The sequence below is a fragment of the Prionailurus viverrinus genome, chromosome B2, assembly GCF_022837055.1.
Source record: "Prionailurus viverrinus isolate Anna chromosome B2, UM_Priviv_1.0, whole genome shotgun sequence".
NCBI lineage: Eukaryota > Metazoa > Chordata > Mammalia > Carnivora > Felidae > Prionailurus > Prionailurus viverrinus.
The window spans coordinates 54,517,929-54,534,084 of record NC_062565.1 but is presented as its reverse complement, the minus strand read 5'-3'; the positions used below and the strand labels follow the sequence as shown (position 1 = coordinate 54,534,084).

Here is a 16,156-nt window from a genome sequence, read left to right as displayed (position 1 = left end):
TGAGAGAACTTCTCACTGTATGTTACTTGCAGTATGAATTTTTGTCATATTCCAAAGAGTTTTGTGGGTTAATCAGTAACTAGGAGCCTTGAGACCACAAAGCCCCTGAAATTGTATTTGATATTGCATATACAAGTTTTTTTGTTTTTAATTTTAGAGTGAAAGGGGTGGGGCATCTGGGTGGCTCAGTCAGTTAAGCATCCGACTTTGGCTTGGATCATGATCTCATGGTTTGTGAGTTCGAGCCCCACATCAGGCCTTCTGCTGACAGTGTGGAGCCTGCCTGGGATTCTCTCTCTCCCTCTTTCTCTGCCTCTCCCCAACTTGCATGTGTGTGTGCTCTCTCTCAAACAAACTTTAAAGAGAGAGAGAGAGAGAGAGAGAGAGAGAGAGAGAGAGAGAAAGAGAGAGAGCATACAAGCAGAGGAGGGACAGAGGGAGAGGGAGAGAGAATCTTAAGCAGCTTCCACTGTCAGTGACGAATCTCTTGTAGGGCTCAATCTCAGGACCCTGAGATCATGACCTGGGCCAAAATTAAGAGTCAGATGCTCAACGAACTGAGCTACCCAGGTGCTCCTATACCTGTTCATTTTTGAGGGAAGAAACATAGCTTTTTGTCAGATTTTCAGAAAGGTCCAATGATTTCCACCCCAAACGGTCTTATTTTCAAATCTAAAGATAGGAACACTGTGCTAATAAGCTAGGAGGGAGGAGTTACCCTGGCATTCTTGTGGTAACCAAAAGTACCTTAAAGACCTAAGAAGAATGACAGTATTTGAGGACACTGAGAAATTTTCTAAATCCCAATACATATCAAATATCATTTTTAAACAAACGCTATTATTCTACTATTTTTCAAAGCCATTTATTAGGAAAGGTGATGGAATAAAGTTACCCAAGGACTGTTCTTTTTCTTATTATAAAGTTCACTACTAGTCAATTTGATGTCTTTAAGCCTTCCCTAAAGAAAAAAATTTGTCTTCAACTGAATCTGAACATACTGTGATTCAGTATACCTTATTTTTTTGAATTTTAGAGCTAGCTACGTAAGTATCTTTAAATCTAGGTCTAAATGAAAACTCGTGATTGAAGGATTCTACACATCTTTGGCCACTTAATTTTAGTAATTTTCATTACTTTTAAAATGTAGTGGCTGTAGCACATGAAAAGATGCTTGGGCACCTGCGTGGCTCAGTCGGAAGTGTCTGACTCTTGACTTCCACTTGGGTCATGATCTCATGGCTCATGAGTTCGACCCCCATGTCAGGCTTTGTGCTGATAGTGCAGAGCCTGCTTGGGACTCTGTCTCCCTCTCTCTCTGCCCCTCCTCTGTGTGTTTGCTCCCTCTCTCTCAAAATAAATAAACTTTAAAAATTTAAAAAAATTAAAAGATGCTCAACATCACTAATTGTTAGGGAAATGGAAATCAAAACCACAATGAGATCCCACTTCATACCAATTAGGATGACTACTATAAAAAACAAACAAAACCTAGAAAACAACAAGTGTTAGCAGGGATACAGAACACTTGGAACCCTTGTACACTGTTGGTGGGAATGTAAAATGATATAGTCACTATGGCAAACAGTATGAAGTTTCTCAAAAAATTAAAAATAGAATTGGCATATGATCCAGCTATTACACTTCTGGGTATATATTCAAAAGAAATAAAAAGCAAGGTCTTAAAGAGATATTTGTGCATCTATGTTCATAGCAGTTATTCACAAGAGCTAAAACATGGATACAATGTAAGCATCCACTGATGGACAAACAGATAAGCAAAAAACAGTCTGTGGGTTCAGCTTTTGGCTTTGTCCAGCAAGGCTGAGGATGGCAGAAAGGATTGTTCAAGATTCCATGCAAGAGGGAGGCTTAGGGAAGTCTCTCCGAGCTGCTCTCAAGCTCCCATGTTTATTGAGCAGACATTTAGGATAACATTGTGCAATACTCAGTGGGCTACATGCCACTAAGAATGTACAGAAAACATGCAGAAAAACAAGTTAAGACAGGGTAAAATATTCCATGTGATAACATGGTCTAAGGAATTTGTGAGCATAGGCAGGACCTAACCCCTAGGTATATATTAACAAAGCTTGGCTGCTGTTTTCAGCAAGGCCAGAAAGCAGTTTTCTGCTTTGCAATGTGTTCCCTTATAATCTCTTAACCCAGGACATACCTACTTGATTTCCCACTAAAGTCTATACATACAATGGAATATCATTCAGCCTTAAAAAGGAAGGAAATTCTAACATTTGCTATAACCTGGATAAAGCCTGAGGACATTATGCTAAGTGAAACAGGGCAGCCACAAAAAGACAAATGCTGTATGATTTCACCTATATGAAGTACTTAGTCAAAATACTGAAGAATGGTATTTGCCAGCGGTTGGGGAAAGGGGAGTGCGAAGTTACTGTTTAATGGGTATAAAGTTTCAGTTTGCAAGATGAAAAAAGCTCTGAAAATGGATGATGGTGATGGCTGCACAAAATGTAAATGTAGTTAACACCAGTGAACTATATACATACACTTCAGAATGGTTAAGATGGTGAATCTTCCATATATTTTGCCACAATAAAAAATATTAGAAAAAACAGAAATAAAAAGTAGTGGCTAGGAATCATATTTTTTTCTTATGGTAGTAATAATAAAAATAGCTGCTATTAAATACCCACAGTACTTTATATGCTGTGCTAGATATTTTATACATATCATTAATTCTTATGACTTTATAGATATGAAAAGTGAGGCTCAGAAAAAGTTCAGTAACTTGCCTGAAATCACACAGCACGGAGGCAGCAAAGTTAGCATTCAAACCAAAGCCCATGCCTTTCTTTTATGCACTGTAGTACAATCTCTGCATTTCATAAAAATTCAGAATAAAGTACACAGGTGCCCTCAAAGAGCAGTAAATTCATAAGAGCACTGATTATGAACTGATTAAAAAAAACCCAAAAACACACACACACCTAGAGCATAAGGGGCACTGAGAGGGGAACAATCAGAATATAATAACCTATATCTTACCTCCAACCCTAATACACCCATGCAGACCTACTTATATGCAGCTCTCATTCCAAATCAAGTTGGTAAGAAAGGCAAACCGATAATAAGTTTCATGTTGGAAATTACCAAAGAAATGTTTCCCAAATCAGCAGCATAAGAAAAGGGAAAAAAGGTGGTCTAGGGTGGCAGAAGGTAAAAATTTAGGTATTTCACAGGATATTAAGTGGATGTTGTTAAGGACTGGGGACAGGATGGCAAAAAAATAAAAGAAAAAGATTAAAAAAAAAAAAAAGAGCAGCCAGAGATAGAAAAAGCAAACAGATGGAAACAAAAATTATAGAACAGGAAGATAAAATTCAGTACTAAAGAATGACATAAATATGCAAAACAGAGTTGATTTTCCTTTAAAGAGCAGAGTTGGGCTAGTAGATTAAAGATTTCTAACTTGGCAGAAGTAAACTGATCCACTGTAATGAGTGATTAGAGCAAAATTTTTCAGAATGGGTTTTCAATCAAAATGTGGCTCCAAAAATGTTGAAAGAAAAAAATACCTAGGCGGACAGCAGAGTTGGAAAATTTAAAGCATATAATAAAGGGGCGCCTGGGTGGCTCAGTCGGTTAAGTGGCCGACTTCGACCCAGGTCATGAACTCACAGTTTGTGGGTTCAAGCCCCGCATCGGGCTCTGTGCTGGCAGCTTACAGTCTGGAGCCCGCTTCAGATTCTGTGTCTCTCTCTCTGCCCCTTCCTTGCTCATGCTCTGTCTCTGTCTCTCAAAAATAAATTAAGAGTTAAAAAAAAAAATAAAGCTTATGATAAAAATGCCAAAGATACGTTTTCATTGAGGTCATTCATCAATATCTTCAAATCTTATTCATGACTGGAAGTCATTAGGATATTTAAAAATTATTCTTTTGTTCTTTTCTTCTATTCACATTTACTTCAGAAATTATGAAAAAACTCATCTGATTCCCTAGAATTACATCCTTTCTTAAATGCTTGGTAGTGAAAGTGAACATTAGCACGTCCTTTCATTGAACAATATCAGAATGTCAGAGAAGACAGTTTAAGTCCTGGGAATAGGACAGGAAGGTACCTCTTTCAAGGAACTAAACCTCTCTCAGGGCTTCATTTCATCCCTGCCAATCTCTTAAAATGATCTTTTTTTTTTTTTTAATTGCCATAGTATTATTTATTCTTTCTGGTTTAATCTATAAGCAATTAGCTTTCAGAAAAATTGAAGATAAATTTGGAATTTCAGAAATAGTGAAAATCTGGATTCTGAGCTTTGCAAAATTATACTAACATATTTCAAATCATGAATATGTATTTTATATACATGAACACAGATTTTATCTATTAGATCAGAAAAGGCTTCAGAAAATTATGAAATTATCCTTTCTCTAAAACACTAAAAAATGAAAGGGAGAAAAGGAAAAAATAAAAAAAGTATGAGAGCATGATGCTTTAGTGAGCAGCCAGTAGTTCACTAGTGGACAGCAGTTTATTGGTTTCTCTCAGCAGTGAAGTCTCCTCCTCTTGGGTGGTTTGCACTGTGACTGCAGCTGCGTACCTTTGGTAGTATCAGATATGCTATTTAACAAGGCACACATCATATCTCCCTCTAAATGGTGAGGGTTTAGTATATGTGCTGGCCTCTGAGTCTTCTTAAATTGGTTCTCTAGCTCCAGAAAACCTTGATCTCCTGAGAGGATGGTGAAAGGAATCTGCTTGGGTAGTTGTTCATCTAGACGGCCAGCCTAAGTTGGAACAAAACGCATATGTTGATAAAAATCAGTATTTGAGTTTTAAACCATTACATCTATTTCAGTATGAACACATACCTAGAAAGGTTTATTTATTTATTTTACGATTTTATTATTTTTTTAAAGTAGTCTCTACACTCAACATGGGGCTCAAAGTCAACCTCGAGATCAAGAGTTGCACACTCCACTAACTGAGCCAGCCAGGCACCCCTAAAAAGGTTTATTTAACTTGTTCTCTAGCTCCCACCAAAGTATGATACAAAGATCTCCTTCATAAATAAAATATAACACATTTAATCAAATGTAAACTGCCACGAATTATAAGATAAGCTATTTTATGTGCCACTAAGAAAGAAAAAAAATACCAAAAGGAGTCAAATAAGAGGCTGGAATGCTACAACGGTTACACACTTAATCTAAGGATAAATAAGAAATAAATCTGCCATAGAGAGAAGGTAAGCAAGGTAATCTGCATAATTCAATCTTAGCACTGAATAGATGGAAAAGAAAATGTTTTGTGGTTTAAAATGTAAGCAGGAGTTAACAAGGTTACAGAGTAAATTCATGTTATCAGTGCGACATGTAAACTGACTTACATTTAAGCAGAGAATTTAATTTAAAATGGGTCTCAGGTTGGTAGTTTCTCTAGGTGACTGGCAGACAGAGAAGCAAATGCAAATTTCACCTAGGCCAACAGTGATTGTTAAGGTGTCTCCCAATTTCAGAGATGTTAAAATGTGAAAGTATCTCAGCATACATCAAATACACTGTCATCTATTGATCATTATTCTATAAATAGTTGAGGGTCTACAATGGGTAGCTGGGAGTCTGCTAGGAATTGGGGAAAGCAGTAAATAAGTATGATATGGGTCCTTGCTCTCATTAGTCATCAGCAGAATCTTATGTAGAAGGTTTTATACAAAAATATAGCACTGAAGAATGCTCTATACTGTCATTACGATTCAAGTGGAAGAAAAAATTCCAAATGGGTCCTAGATTCACATTAGATTTTGAATAAAACAATCACTCACATGCATACATATGGCAAAATCAGCAGCATCTTTTCTTTTACTACAACGAGGATGAAGGAAGAAACATCCAATCCTATTCAGGTAATTATAGATCTTACAGTTGAGTGGAGGCTTCCAATTGGTGTTTCCTCCTATTATTTTTAGAAAAGGCATAAATGATAGTCAAACAGAGAAAAAAAGAGAACTGAACAGTAGCTACAACTGAAAGCTCTATCAAGAAAAAACACACTAGAAAAAGATTTTTTTAGAGGGCAAGTACTAGATTAGAATGCAGAACTCAGTTCTAGTATAGGCATCACCACCTTGTTGCTTTACAATCTTGGCAAAGTAGGCCACCTTCCCTGCATCTGCCCATTAATCTGAAAACTCATAGATTATGTTAAGGAAAATCAAAAGTAATTATGTGTAAGGAGTCTCTGACTGGTATAATTCCATATAAATGTAAGCATTAATTTTGTTTTGTTTTGTTTTTAACAAATATGTCAAGACTATTCAGTGGATAGAAATGATAGGCAATCAGCAAAGCTAAATTTACTAAAAGGTTGTACTAGAGTATTTATCCAGGTCAGTACGTTTCTTTTTTAATTTTTTTGAGGTCAGTATGTCTCTATCCTAAATCCAGTCCTCCTCTTTGTTTTTTTAAAATTATTTTTAAAATGTTTATTTACTTATTTTGAGAGAGAGAGAGAGTGTGAGGTGGGGGGGAAGGACAGAGAGAATCCCAAGCAGGCAACATGCTGTCAGTGCAGTGCCCAACACAGGGTTCAATCCCACGAACCGTGAGATCATGACCTGAGCTGTCAACTGAGCCACCCAGGCACCCCAAATCATCCACTTATATGCTGTTGCCTATCAAACATAAAGTTTATTGGATGCTCACTATACTAAACTTCCGTAAATCATAGTCATCTCTCTCCCTGTTTGGTCAATGGTTTGTAAAGAAATATTTAGATGAAGTTGCGTATTTATGAACTTCAGTTCAGTAAGGATGAACTGAAGAGGCAATTATGGCAATTTGAAAATCATCCTAGTTCTGTAGCCAAGCAGTCCAAGTTCAAAAGCTAACTCTATTATTTATTAGCTTTACACTTTGGAAAAAATAAACTTCTCATGCATCCTGCCTTATGTTTTAAGAAGGAGATAAATATAATAATCAGTAAGCATGGGTTAATACCAAGCATTAGTACCTGGCACATTGTAGGTACTGTAAATGTTTTTTCAATATGTATCAAAAGATCCACAAACTTTAGGTCACCAAAGAGAGCTAACATTCACCACAAAGAAATGTAAAGAGAAAAATATTCTGGCAAAGTAGCTACAAGGCAAAGTGACAATATTGCAATTACGTTTGTATGTTCTATTCAAGAAGGTTCAAGAGCAATCCTTTTAATGTGGAACATATTCTAATGGAGAAAAGAGGAGAAGGTATCAGATGTTTTCCTTATCAATCATACCTTGAAAGCCCCAGATGAATGTTCCTTGGTTAAGATGCCCTGGTAGATGACCAAAAAAGTTTGACCAGTTATCAAAGTCTACAAAGACTATATGAGTCATGGTTCGCAGATAATCCAAATCTGGAAGTTCAACAACTTCTTCATCTGAGAAGAGAAACATTAACATGAATTTGGTAAGAATTAGCTAAAAATGCTTTAATTTCTCAAGTTTAAAAGATACTAGAGAATATGCAAAAATATTAATCTTGAATATTATTAATTTCTACTTAAACCTTTTCATGAGATCCAAACCTATACATGATACAGTATATTTACACCAGAAAAAAAATACTCTGAATACTTCCAAAATTTTATTATTCTTTCTATAAATACATGCCATTGATGCTAAGCCTGTCTTTCTCTTTTTAATTAAAAAAACAAAACAAAACAAAACAAAACAAAAAACAACTGAGGTGGCTCAGTTGGTTGAGCATCCAACTTTGGCTCAGGTCATGATCTCATGGCTTGTGGATTCAAGCCCTGCATTGGGCTCTGTGCTGACAGCTCAGAGCCTGGAGCCTGCTTTGGATTCTGTGTCTTCATCTCTCTCTGCCTCTCCCCCACTTGCATGCACACTGCTCTCTCTCAAAAATAAACATTAAAGGGGCGCCTGGGTGGCGCAGTCGGTTAAGCGGCCGACTTCAGCCAGGTCACGATCTCGCGGTCTGTGAGTTCGAGCCCCGCGTCGGGCTCTGGGCTGATGGCTCAGAGCCTGGAGCCTGTTTCCGATTCTGTGTCTCCCTCTCTTTCTGCCCCTCCCCCATTCATGCTCTGTCTCTCTCTGTCCCAAAAATAAATAAACGTTGAAAAAAAAAAATTAAAAAAAAAAAATAAACATTAAAAATTTTTTAAAAAAATAAATTAAAAAAACCTGTCAATTAGTCAGAAATACAGTCCTCATTTTTTTTGCCCATACACATGAATATTGCCTAAAACATGTCTTCTTTGTATGTAGCAGCTAGGCTCTGCCACGAATATGCTGGTCTGAGTCCACAAATCCATGTAACTTACACCTTCCCTGTCACTTCTCTGGCTCTCCTCTCCTGCTAAGCTGTTTCCTGGCAGTAATTGAAATCTGCCACTACTATAGCTACTGCTGCTGCTGGAACTGCCATAGCCATCTTAGTTTTGTAGACTGGCAAAGTATTGGCCTGTACTACCATAGGGGCCAGAGCTTCTGTCTCTTTTCTCTTTTCATGGGTCCCAAATTTGAAGACTGTTATAACTGCCAAAATCATTATAGCTTCCGCCACTTCCAAAATTACTTCCATCATTACCAAATCTGTTATAGCTAAGACTTTCTTTAAAAGTTGTTTATAATAATAAAATATAATAAAATAATAATAATAAAATAAATGATAATTAAAAAACAATGTACTGGGAGAACTAAAAGACCAAGTTTTAAGGCTGAAAAACCAAAAGCTTGCACCATCCATCAAATAAAATTTCAAGGTGGGGCACCTGGGTGGCTCAGTCAGTTAAGCATCCAACTTCGGCTCAGGTCATGATCTCACAGTTTGTGAAAGTTTAAGCCCTGAACTGGGCTCTATGCTGACATCCTGGAGCCTGCTTTGGATCCTCTGTCCCCCTCTTTCTGCCCCTCCCCTGCTCATGCTCCCTCACCTCTCAAAAATAACTAAAAACATTTAAAATATATATATTATAATAAAATTTCAAGGTTACCTGGTAAGAACTTCTCCCCACCAGAATTATGTTCTTTTCCCAGTCTAGACTGATTTATTAGTAACCTGCTAGCTATGTGATTAAAAACCCTACAGAGCACAAATGAAATAAATGACAACCCCCTACCATAAAGTGGTGCATAATAGGTACTGGTGGCACATCAGCACCTCCTACCATAAACACATCTTTCTTGGTTCTCTTAAGTTCTTTCTTCTTCCACCATTCTCCAACTCTTGTTCCCCATCTCTTTCACTTCTTTCATAATTTTCTATCTTGATAAGGCCTTAAAGTTTCCAGTGTACCAATGCAAACCTTAACATTTTAAATTATTTTTAAAATGACTAGGTTCTACTCCATCTAATACAGCCTCCCTCAAATACACTGCACTGCCATCCTCTCCCATTTCCAAGCCACCTATCTTCTTTTATCTTGTCTTAAAATTCTTAGTAATTGTAAGGGCCCCTGGCTAGCTCAGTCAGTGGAGCATGTGACTCTTGATCATGGAGCTGTGAGTTCAAGCCCCACACTGGGTGTAGAAATTACTAAGGAAAAAAATTTTTTTTTAATTCTTAGTAATTGTAGATTTAGATACTACAATCATCTATCAAACACAGACCGACATAAATTCCCAAAAGTAATCGGGAGAACAAGAGAAAAGCACAAGAGAACATAAAAACAGTGTAATCACTGCTTCACTGTTAAAAGTAGAACTGAATGAGTTGATAGTATGTCATGTAATCATTTCTTACATAAAACAGGCCATGACTAAAGATGATGCTAAGATCTACAAATGCTATATACAGCAAGCCTGTATAAACTCAGTAGTTCATAAAAAGTTTATAAAAAAATTTTAGCCAAAATTTTCACATATCCTCATTGTCCCCTCTCTACACTGTGTAACTTACCAAGAGCTCATATTTATTTAAAAGAATATGGACTTAAAATTATATTCTAACCACGACAAATTATACTTCTAAACAAAATAAAACCATTGTCCTCTTCTAGACTTACTCTTTTTTTTTTAAGTTTATTTATTTATTTTGAGGGGGGAGGGGCAGAGAGAGAGGGCGAGAAAGAATCCAAAGCTGGCTCTGTGTTGACAGCACCTAAGCCACCCAGCACACCTACACTTAGGGAGTCTTATCTAGATTAAGTACAAAGGGATCTATACCTCAATTTTCTCCCTGGTTTCCTGCTACCATTTGTAACTCTACTTCTAATTCTATTTTAAGTCTAAGTAAAAGCTCTGCTTTCCAGAAAATCATAACAAAAATATATAAATTCTGAAGTGAACATTAAGATTTCTCATAATTACGGAATAAAGCCAAAATATGAGGATGTGGAGAAAAAGGAACCCTCATACACTGTTGGTGGCAATGCAAACTGGTACAGCCACGATGGAAAATATGGAGATTCTTTGAAAAATTAAAAATAGAGGGGCGCCTGGGTGGCGCAGTCGGTTAAGCGGCCGACTTCAGCCAGGTCACGATCTCACAGTCCGTGGGTTCGAGCCCCGCGTCGGGCTCTGGGCTGATGGCTCAGAGCCTGGAGCCTGTTTCCGATCTTGTCTCCCTCTCTCTCTGCCCCTCCCTGTTCATGCTCTGTCTCTCTCTGTCCCAAAAATAAATAAACGTTGAAAAAAAAAAAATTTTTAAAAAAAAAATAAAAAAAAAAAAAAAAAAAAAAAAAAGAAAAATTAAAAATAGAATTACCATATGATCCAGTAATTCCACTACTAATTACCTGAAGAATATGAAAACACTAATTCAAAAAGATATATGGACCCCTATGTTTACTGCAGTATTTACAATAGCCAACTTATAAATACAACCCAAGTGTCCACGGATAGATGAATGGATAAAGAAGATGTGGTGTATATATACAATGGAATATTAGCCATAAAAAGAGAATGAAATCCTGCCATTTGCAACATGTATGGATCTAGACAGTATAATACTAAGGGAAATAAGTCAGTCAGAGAAAGACAAATACCATACGATTTCACTCATGTGTAATTTAAGAAACCAACCAAACAAAAAAAAGACAAAAATCAGACTCTGAATATAGAAAACTAGTGGTTATCAGAGGGGAGGTGGATGGGGAGGATGAGTTAAATAGGTGAGGGGATTAACAGTACACTTATCATGATAAGCACCGAGTTCTGTACAGAACTGTTCAATCACTATACTGTACACCTGAAATGAATATAACACTATGTTAACTATACTGGAATAAAAAAACAAGTTTAATTAAATAAAAAAAAAGAATTTTCCAACAACAAAAGAATAAAGTCAAAATATAAACACAAAGAGTTCACTGGATTTATCTTCTTAATGAACCTTCTAAATGATAAGAAGAATCTAAATGTTAAGGATAACATTTATATATATAATATATATAAATATATATATAAATTTTATTTATATATATAAATATATATATATAAATTTTAAATCTGACTTTCAGAAAGACTATCAATTTTCTTCATCTCTCAAAATTCCCATGCTTCTTATAAAAGACAATGTTATCTTAAATAGTGTTTAAATCTAATATATACTCTTTGTCCCCTTAAGTTTAGAGTAGTTAAATGAATATTGAAATACTAGTATGTATTCGTATTTAGGAATACATATCCCCCAAAAGTATATGCTATAATGATTACTGTATCATCCCACCATGTTTCTTACTTCAAAACTGAATCATTATTAGCTTTCACAAAAATGATGGCCACAGGTGCACCCGGGTGGCCCATTCGGTGAAATGTCAACCTCCTTTTTTTTTAATGTTTGTTTATTTTTGACAGAGGGAGTGAGACTGGATAGGGCAGAGAGAGAGGAAGACACAGAATCTGAAGCTGGCTCCAGGCTCCGAGCTGTCTGCACACAGAGCCTGATGCGGGGCTTGAACTCATGAACTGTGAGATCATGACCTGAGCTGAAGTTGGACACTCAACCGACTGAGCCACCCAGGTGCCCCAAGTGTCAACTCTTGATTTGGGCTCAGGTCATGATCTCATGGATTAGTGAGATGCAGCCCTGTATTGGGCTCTGCACTGACAGTGCAGGGCCTGCTTGGGATTTTCTCTCTGCCTCCTCCCCGCTTGTGTGGACACTCTCAAAATAAATAAATTTAAAAACAAGGATGGCTACAATACATGTATGTTTCTCTATCAGTATGTGAAATCTGCACAGACATTAGAGTTGTAATGCCATACCTATATTCTGACAGCTTAGGTCATTCTCGGCTCCCTTCTCCATCTCTGAATTTTTTGGATGGCTTACTGCCTGTTTTAGTTTTCTCTCTGGACGTGAGGCACTGGCAGCAAACTTGTACAGGCTTGTTTTCTCAGATCCGAAATGAGCCACACTGGGTTTCCGTAAAAAGCAGTGTTTTCTATGGAAGTGCTGCTGAGCACTCTCAGGATCGTGAAACACTTTGGTGCAAGTGCCACACTTGATGACATACCGTTGCTCCTTTTCCTCCTCACTCTTTTCTTCTCTGTGCACTTCATGGATGTGAGTATTGATGTCAGTTACATTCTGTGCTGTTGCTGAACACAAGGTGCAGCGAAACCACAGTTTACCTTTATCCAGCATGATTTGGAGACATCTACCATAATCTTCCTTTCTGTTAACTTTACAGATGTAACTCTCACGGCAACCACAGGTTAACAGGTTACTGGTCTCTATTACTGGAAAATCATTCTCAGTTTTAATTGAAGTTTCAGTTTTTTCTGACACAAACACGTAATCTGTGCTGTGGTGCTCCTTATAATGACTTAAAAATGCTTCTTCCACATTAAAGGTAAGATCACAAAGCCCACAGAAGTACTTAACTTTTATCTCATTGTTATGCTCATCTTGGCAATGTCGGTACAGTGTTTCAACCTTGTGAAAAGTCTTTTTGCAATGGGCACAGCTGTATCTATGAAACTGGTGACTTGCTAAAGACATGCAATGCTGTTTTACACAGTCCTGGGAATCAAACATATCTTCACAAATTCGGCACTGCCATTTACCCCTTGGAGGACTATTTGCTGGAGAATGATCAATAATAGTAATAGTTGAAGAAGGATTCTTAGCAGTCAAATTACTCACCAATGTTGCAGAGGATGTTGGCAAAGTTTCACCTTCTACCTCATCCGTCTCATAAAAATATCTGTGTCCATTATGAAATTCAGTCACATGTGCCATGATAGTCTCTTTTCTTGTTAACTCCTTTTTGCATGTCCGACACCAGAAAAGAAAGTTATTTAAATGTGCCCCTCCATGAATCCGGCTCATATGTAAACGGATGACCCCTGAATCTTCACATACCTTTCCACAGACCACACACTTATAACACATTGTGTTTGCTGAGAAAACATGTTTTTCTACTGCATCTTCACTTAGGAATTGTTGATGGCATTCACAAAACCAGGTTTTAACAAATGACTTTTCTTTCTGAACACAAACTGTACCTTCATGGCTTTTACCTTCTAAATTCATCTTCTTTTTTGGAACAGTGGTGCAATCTTGTGAGTTAGATTCTTGAACAGACATGGTTCTTTTAAGTGATGAAAATTTTGATCGATCTAGCAAGAGATTCAAGTCAGAAGAAGGTTTGTTCCCTTCACTGCTATGGCAATAAAGTAAGACTGATTCTTCCATTGAGGTAATGACTCGGACTTTGTGCCCTGAATTCTGCTTGTGATTTCGGGTACTGGTTTCATCCGCAAAGACTTGGTTGCAATTTGGACAGTAACCTCTTAATACGAATTTTTCTGCAACTTGGGCAATGCTCTTCTCAGCCAAAGCTACAGGACCAGCATTTCGACAACGAACTCTAAATTAGATGAAAAAAACCTCTTTTGTAAGTACTTTCTAAATACAGTATCTCTGCTTTTTATAGGAATTATAAACAATGTATACAAAAAGCACTAAAAGATATTTTTCAATAAAAATGCAGGTTACAGAATAATTTTACCTCAGAGTACCTGAGTATTACCTATATTTTGTCTGTTTCTAATCCATGTACAGAACAGTAAAACTAGAATCAAAGGATCAAAAAAAATTCATACAAATATTTGGAAATTGAATCCCTAATCCTTAGAAGTTAAACAACAAATTTCTACTAAATCTATGGGTCAAAGGAGATATTAAAAGGGAAAAGGGAAAATATTTTTAAATAAGTGAAAAAGAAAACAACCTATCAAAATCTAAGGGTAATTCAATGCTTAGAGGAAAACTTATAACTTTAAATGTTTATACAGAAAAAGAAGGTCCAAAGTCAATCTAAGCTTCTACTATAGGAAGCTAGAAAAACATAAGCAAATTAAACCCAAAGTTTAATTTTTTTAAATGTTTATTTTTTTGAGAGACAAAGCGTGAATGGGGGAGGGGCAGAGACAGAGAGAGAGAGAGAGCGAGAGAGAGAGAGAGAGAGACAGAGACAGAGACAGAATCCAAGGCAGGCTCCAGGCTCTGAGCTGTCAGCACAGAGCCCAACGTGGGGCTCAAACTCACAAGCCATGAGATCATGACCTGAGCCGAATGCAGACGCTTAACCAACTGAGCCACACAGGTGCCCCATAAACCCAAAGTTTAAAGAGCAGAAATCAACAAAGTAAAAAATGGGCAAAAAGCAGAGAATCATCAGTAAAGTCAAATGCTGGTGGTTTCAAAGATCAGCAAAAATTTGTTTTGAGACAAATTATAGAAATAAACATAAACGCTAAAAAAACCAAAAAGCTTTAAAAAAGCTGACATTCATAAAAGTTGAAGTAAACAAAATATATTCCTGAAGAATAAGCAAAGGATATTCAGGAAAGAGGATGGACAGCCACAAAAGACATAATTAATATGATAGCAAAGTCTAGACTGGGACAGAATATAGTCACATATTTCTGACAAAATATTTACATCTAGAATATATCAAGAATTCCAATTCACTATGAAAAAAGCAAACAATCCAATCTTTAAACTAGCAAAATACTTGAACAGACATTTCACAAAAAAAGATAAATGAATCACCCATAAGCACATGAAAAAGTGCCCAACATCATTGTTTATCAGGGAAATGCAGATTAAAACCACAAAGAGGCACTCAAAGAACAGCTAAAATGAAAGACTGGCGATACCAAACCTTGGCAAGGATGCAGAGAAACTGGAACTCTCATACCTTGTTGGTACAAACACTTTGGGAAAGTATGTAGTAGTTTCTTATAAAATTAAATATACACTTACTCTTTGATCCAGCTATTCCACTCCTAGATATTAATCCAAGAGGAATGAAAACATATGTCCATAAAAGACTTGTACAAAATATATACAGTGGCTTTATTTATGATAGCTAAAAACTTTAAATCCAAATGTCCATCATCACGAGAATGAATAAACAAATTGTGCTAAGTTCACATAATAAAATACTACTCACCAATAAAGAGGAACAATGTACTAAGCAACATAGGTGTATCTCGCAGATATTATGACAAATACAAGAGAGTACATACTACATGATTTCAATTACATGAAGTTCTCAAGGAGATGAAGCCAATGCAAGGTGGAAAAAATATCTAGGGCAAGCAGGGTAAGAGGGTGGGAAATGACTGGAAAGGGACACAATGGAACTTTCCACAGACAGGTAACATATTATGATAAAAGCATAGGTTAACAGATGTAGGTATCTATCTGTGATTTTATGTCAAAATCATAAAAGTTAAGATGTGTACGCTGTGATTAATTTAATTTGTATTTCAAAAACAAAGAACTTTTAAAAATAATTAAGGGGCTGGGGCGCCTCGGTGGCTCAGTCAGTTAAGCGTCCAATTTCAGTTCAGATCATGATCTCTTAAGTTGTCAGTTTGAGCCTTGCATCAGGCTCTGTGCTGGCAGTGCAGAGACTGCTTGGGATTCTCTCTCTCTCTCTGCTTCTCCCCTGCTGGTGCACACACACACACTCTCTCTCTCAGGTTAAATAAACTTTAAAAAAAATAAGGGGAATAAGGAGCATAAAGATGTATAGAATAAAATGGGTAAATGGAGGTTCGCTAGACTATTCTGCTGACTTCATACAGTTGAAATTTTACATAATAAAACATTAAGAATAAAAATAACAGGTAGAACCAGGATTTGAACTCACGAAATATAAGTCAGAACCAGGACTGCTAACCTTAGTAGTTACACTGGGTATATACAGAGTAA

At 36.7% G+C, this 16,156-nt stretch overlaps 1 protein-coding gene across 3 annotated transcripts in view; it reads right to left on the bottom strand.

Moving 5' to 3' along the window:
* The window catches only part of ZNF451 (zinc finger protein 451), an 88,631-nt gene that overhangs the window by 18,015 nt on the left and 54,460 nt on the right, over positions 1 to 16,156 (bottom strand). For all 3 annotated transcript variants that reach the window (XM_047858186.1, XM_047858188.1, XM_047858187.1), the window contains 4 exons: positions 12,190 to 13,799; positions 7,254 to 7,397; positions 5,800 to 5,930; positions 4,576 to 4,762 (listed from right to left, as the gene is read on the bottom strand). In XM_047858186.1, coding sequence (XP_047714142.1) covers positions 4,576 to 4,762; positions 5,800 to 5,930; positions 7,254 to 7,397; positions 12,190 to 13,799 — 2,072 coding nt within the window. The remainder of the gene's footprint in view (positions 1 to 4,575; positions 4,763 to 5,799; positions 5,931 to 7,253; positions 7,398 to 12,189; positions 13,800 to 16,156) is intronic.